Source organism: Vidua chalybeata, chromosome 8, assembly GCF_026979565.1.
Source record: "Vidua chalybeata isolate OUT-0048 chromosome 8, bVidCha1 merged haplotype, whole genome shotgun sequence".
In the NCBI taxonomy this organism is placed as follows: domain Eukaryota; kingdom Metazoa; phylum Chordata; class Aves; order Passeriformes; family Viduidae; genus Vidua; species Vidua chalybeata.
In genome coordinates this window covers 26,051,099-26,057,354 of record NC_071537.1, presented here as the reverse complement: position 1 = coordinate 26,057,354, position 6,256 = coordinate 26,051,099, and the positions used below count along the sequence as shown (strand labels likewise).

General features: G+C 40.5%; 1 protein-coding gene across 2 annotated transcripts in view; it reads right to left on the bottom strand.

Annotated features, from left to right (window-relative positions):
* Positions 1-635: 635 nt before the first annotated feature.
* Positions 636-6,256, bottom strand: part of NRG3 (neuregulin 3) — a 344,543-nt gene continuing 338,922 nt past the window's right edge. For both annotated transcript variants that reach the window (XM_053949435.1, XM_053949434.1), the window contains one exon: positions 636-5,783. In XM_053949435.1, coding sequence (XP_053805410.1) covers positions 5,276-5,783 — 508 coding nt within the window. In that variant the 3' untranslated portion in view covers positions 636-5,275. The remainder of the gene's footprint in view (positions 5,784-6,256) is intronic.

The window sequence follows — 6,256 nt, the reverse complement described above, 5'->3', positions numbered from 1 at the left end:
CTTTAATAATACAGACCCAAAACATAATTAGATTTGTTCCAGTGGATAGGGAACAAGCAGGAAAAAACTGGAAATTTCTGGCCCTTTTCCTTTAATCAAACACTACCACTGTGGTCAGTAATAAATTCAGATAATTTACCTTTCCTAGCAGGTAAACCTTTCAACAGGTAAACAACTGTACTGGTTTTTACTATTAAGATGAAAGCACTCTCATCCCCTGCAGCAGACACTGGATGACTGTTTCCTCCTCCACTGTGGCTTTTCTAGTTCTGGGTTATAGTGATGGCTATCCACTGTCTCTAATACACTCTGTAGTTCTTGCAAGAGACTACCAATTCCCATGGCACAATCCTCTGATTACTATGGAATAAAAATGAAAAAAAAAAACCCAACCCAGCAAACCAAACACAGGCCTACTTTATTAGTCATTTTACTGCTGTTGTAGCTTTTTGATTTTTATATCATGTTTGAAGTTTGCTATGGAAAATACAGAAATCCTGCCTGATACCATGATTTGGAAGTGCCAAGTCTAAACCTGAAAACTGGATGTCAGGTGTTTTCCTGTAAGTAGACATCAAAACAAAGGAAGCATAATCTTGCTGTGAATTCAGCAATAATGCAGTACAAAACCAAAAAAGGTTTGCATCACTTTATATTTTCAGCAAGATAAATAACTGTATTATTCTATGAACAATTTAAAAACAAAATTAGATAAAATCTTGATCTCTTTAAAGAAATCCATCATTACAGCTTTTGGACCACAAAAGAGGAGACTTTATGACTATGTGTCAGACAATACATATAATGGGTTCATTGACCTGTTAGGCTGCTGAAATAAAATTTAAAAAAAAAAATCACAAAAAGCTGAAAAATCTATGTTAAATATTTGCTTTTTCCCAATCTTGAAGATAAACATTTTAAATTCATGGCAAGGTAACAAATCATTTTATAAGCTCATTGTTTTCCTAAGGGGTAAAGAGTTTACTGGGAAATTTCATTTTATTGAAAGGCAACTGATATTAACACCACTTTCAAACACAGTTTTTATTCCAGGTCTGCTCCTTCAAGCTTCAAATTTATTTACTGCAGGTAGGACTCTTTCAGAGTTCTTCTTTGGTATTAATTTTCAGAATTTCTTATAAGAGTAAGAAATGTTCAAGTAATGTCCAAAAGGAAACTAGAGGAACCTGGGGATAAATTGGGAAAAGGAATCCAGATTTTCTCCCTACTTACATGAGAAGTAGGTGTGAATTAACTGCTAACATTTCAATTTGGGAGTATATTGAGCACATGCTTGGTCATAAGCACATGCCATCAGCTCATTTTTTTTTTTCAAAATTTAAACTTGAAGGATGCTGCTGAGTGGCTTTGGGATCAGCACACGGTGGCAAGTTGACTGCTGCTGAGCCTGGCCAGGGACACAGCCTGTGCCAGATGGAGCTGACAACCCAACCCAATCACCCAGCCAAGGAGCTGAGAGGGCTCACACTCTGCTGGGATGCTCAAAGGCAAAATAAATCCGTGTAGCAGTGCTGACATCACACGGGAGACTACTAAGCTTTGTGGCATCAAGCAGCACGGATTTGGGATGTGATCCTCCATTAACACACGCTGTCATTGCTGCACTGACCACACCAGCTGAGAGCGTGGCCAGGTACCAAAGGCATTCTGAAGGGCTCGTGTTCCACAGAACTGTTTGCTGATCTAAACATGTGCCTGAAAAATTTACAACATTCCAGCTTTGGGCCTAGGGGTACTGAAGAGTTTTCAATGGTAAACACTGCAAATGTGTCCATACTTACCCACATCTCCTATTTCAAATGCCGGGATTGTTCTACTGGTTTTAAATTTTTTTAGGGTTATTTTGGATTATTTTTGAAGAAATTCTAAACAGAAGTAAATTTTTTTAAAAGATCAGGATATATACCCCTCACAATTCTCCATGGTGTTGTGCTGGAGACACAGACTTTCTCTCTGCTCAGTTCAGAGAAAGTTCAATTTATTTAGTCAGCTGCTCTCCCAGTTTGTTTGAATGCAATGCTCCGTGTGTAAATTTTCACACCAGACTACACCTGGAACTTCATAGGTCAGATAAAATTTTTAATTATGATCCACATAAATGACTGAGTTCAGAGCCTCTTCTAGGGGGATTACAGACTGTCTCCAAGGCTGGGAACAGATGTACTTTAGGAATGAATTGCATTTCTCAATGACTTGCATCCCTTCCAATCCACGAGTTCAGTGGGACCAGAAGAAGAGCAAAATTTGGCCTACCATGTCAGCTTTTGAGAACGACTTTCAAATGGATGCTTTACACAATTAATTGTCAGACCTCAGAGAAAATGTTGCCCCATTCACTGTAAAACAGGAAGGTCCACAGAGGAAAACAGTTGCATTAGAAAACCACACAAACAACATTAAGGCTACCTAGTTGGATGTTTTCAACCCTTTTTGTTTTCCTCTGCAAACAATGACAGTTTCAGTAAGATCTGAAGTGATGCTCTGAACAAATAATACACTAGTCTGTCATTGGTTAATATTAACGTCTCTCTATTCAAACATGCTGAGAACTGAATAGAACAGTTAACATATAACAGTCACACATCCTTTGCTGAGTACAAGATCGTATCTCTAACATGAACCAAAGATACCCTCACCATTTCAGATCTTCAGCTATCATTCAGTAAAACATTTCATTCTCTTAAATACATTGCTCATCTCCTCTTTCTGGGTCTCTCGGGGGTGCTGCATGAACACATTCTCTCCCTAAAGGCATGGCCTATGATATGGTTCTTTCTTCAACTGAAATCTTGCTGTGTGTTCCCATTATGTTGCCAGAGATGAATTTGCAGAGCTTGGGGGAGGGAACATCTTGCATCTGAATTGAAAAGATTGAATTTTTAAGCATCAGTTTAGACAGGATTCTGCACTGTATTGCAGAAAGACCATCTCGAAGAAATTAATGGTGAGCAATTCATTAATTGTGATCACCGTTTGAAAATTGTTGAACCAGAGCTTTATATAGCACCCAGTTTTCATATAATATGAAAATTCAGGTATTTTCACAGGGCTAATGGGCAGAGGCTCATGAGCTCCCTTTGCTCATGTTCTGAGATGGGGGGATGCAAATGATGTTGACAGAAAAGTCCAATGACTGCAGGGCTGCAAAGCTGAGCCCCACCAAATGCACCCTGTCTTTCAGAGGGTTTATCTGGTGTGGGCTCAGGGCCATGCCCACCACAGCCAGCTCAGCTCACGCACAGTGAGACTGTGCCCAGCCACCACATGTGGCAGGAAAATGGCAGGGTGAGCCAAACCCCATGGGGATCCCCCCTCGCTGCTGCAACAATGCTCTGTCTTTGCAGAAGGGAGTCTGAACACCTCGCTCCATCCTGGGGCATTAAACAATAACTTGCCCTCAAATACATTTCTGTTGAAAACACACAGCAAAGATTTCAGCCATAGAAAATTCTGTAAACAGGACAATTTTATCAACTTTATCTTTAAAAGTACCCCCAAAACCACAAAAGCAACCCAAAATAAGACTTGCTGAATGAAGACTCAAAAATATTTTTTTTACTGCCTTAACAAAAAAAAAAAAAATGACATACACCTTCAGCATTTCTTTTCCAAATTTACTTGACAGAGGTTAAGATATTGCTTTATTCTGACTCAACATACAACAGCACTGCAGGATTGATTGTGCTCTTTTGGGAAGTCTTGAGACTTGTGAACTAGAAAGTCTGGGGCACATTAATAAATGTAACAATTATTTTGCTTCAAAGGAATATTTTAATACATTCTGTATATACCCTATTTTTTTTTTTAACCAATCTCCTGGCACTAACCAGGGATGGCTATTTAGCAATTTTTTATTGTAGTTGATTTTTTCCCCCCGAGAATAAGCAGATATTTTAACACTAATAAACCCAGTAAGGTGTGTCACTGAACCCAATTCATTGCAAAATTGGCACATTTTTTTACAATTTATGGTGGGAAAAGGGACTTAAAAGAAAGCTAATGGGAAAAGGGCTCAAAATGTGATTAGGATACGGCAACCAGAGAATGACACATCCTCTCTAGGGCCTTGATCCCCTGCAGGGAGCGACTTGGTGGAAACCATCTGCTCTTAGAAAGCTCCATTAGAGTCAGATCTCTGCATGCCTGTGGGTCTGCCCATACTGAACCATCTGCAGGGTTGAAGCTTTAAAGTTCACAAGCCTAAGCCATAATTAATTAAAGTGACTGGAGAACTGAATGCAGGGACAAATTAGGCAGCGTGGACACTTATTGGCTGGATTTTGATCATACTGGATCTCCCTGACTCTTTTCTGAACAAGCCATAATAAAAAATAAGTTTAAAAAAAATACACACACACCGAGAAGTGCTCCTTGAGAGCTTACAAATGCTTTTAAAGTGTAAAAGTTTAGAAATGTTGAGGGGTGCTAACGAACAACAGAGTTTATGTTTCCACTTAAAAAAACCCAAACCAGAAACCAAAACCAAACCTGTCGTAGTACACACTTATGCATTTTCTCTTGTTCTGCCTCACTCTCCACAAGGCAGCTCTGATAGGCAAAGCTCAGAAGATGGAATAGCTGTGGACTCACTGAATCTCTGTAGAGTCCAATCCTGCTCCCACTCTTGGCCAATCCCAAAGCCCATAAATGATTCCATTGACTTTTTTGGGGTGACTGACACATTGAATTAAGGTTGAGAGTTAAGCATCTGCTCAATTCAGGGACATTATCATCATTACACAGCAAGTACCAGAACTCAGAACTAGGTGTCTGGGTGCCTGTTTTCGTGGTGTGAACCTGGAATCAAGAGCAGAGTGGGAGAGGGGACTGGATCTGTGCTGAGCTTACGAGACATGTTCTCTGAATCCCTGCCCAGCAGCTCACTGCAGTGCTGCCCTGAAACCAGAAATGCATCTAAGGACAGTACTTGGCCTTTACTGAAAAAGAGATGCATAGCCTAAGCCTTCAGACAGCCGAACAGGACCACGGAAAAATCCTCTGTAACTGGAACTGTGTAATCCTGCCTAGAAAGCATCTAAAAGCACGCTTCATCCCTCCTGGAACTTTTCCCTTAAAAAAATATTTTGTTAAAAAACACTATGATATGAGGGCGATTGACTATTTGGTTTCTTCTAAGTAGATGCTCTTAAATTAATGCATATAAATAATTTGTATTTAACTTCCTCCCTTCCTGTTTAGCAAAGCGTCGAATGCACAGACCTCTCGTTTCCCCTCCCACAGCCCCCACACGGAGTCACTTGGTCAATACCGAGTCTCTCTGCGTTTCACTTTTCAGGACAAACTGTGCCTCTCGCTCTGCCTTGGCCGTGGGGCTCATGGGCAGAAAGGCTGTGTTCTCGCTCGTGCCGCTCTCCGCCTCTACGCTCGCCAGCTCAAAGTCCTCCGACCGCCGCGCGTCCGTCAGGATCCGGATCTGCTCCTGCACAGTTTCTAGCAATATTTTCACTTCGTGTTGTTCTGCTATTAGACAATTACTGACTGGGGAACTCACATTGACAAGTTCAGCAGAATAGGAGTTTTTGCACCATTTGATGCCTGTTACTTCAGGAACATTTTGCATTTGCATGCAGGCTTCGTCCAAGCCCACAGACGGGATGATGGGAACGGAGTTGGCCCTTGAAGAGGAATAGCTGACCAAGTCCTTCTGATCCACTTTATTAAAATATGGGGTTGTCTCTCTTGAAGGCAGTTGCATATTTAGTGAAGGATTCTGAGGAGTTTTTAAACCACTGGATGAATACCTGGAAAGAATAAAAAAGAGTTCTTGTTGTAGAGCAGGTGGGCAGAGCAACCAGCAGCAGGGACACTGTGTGAGATTCAGTGAACTGTGCTGAAGAGATACACACCATTTTCTCCTGAAATAGAGGAGCACTTGACCGTGGTAGGGCCCTGGGGAAAACAACAGGCTCTGGAGACTGGTTTTGATTCTCAAATCTGCCAGTGGCAAAGCACTACTTTTCTCTCAGTCTCATTTCACTCACCGATATATGAGAATAATGGAAATTTCTTTTTAAAACATTTCAGAAGTTATAATGTATTATTAATTTTCTTTGAAATAAATTTCAAATTCTATTCCTACATTTCTGATCGGAGAAATGGATTGATACTTTCTTCAGTGTCAGAACTCTCAGTGTTAAATGGTTGTTTTAGGAAAACACTTTTAAAAAGTGCAGATAAAAAGAACATTAAACACTCATGGCTGTGTAGTCTTTAT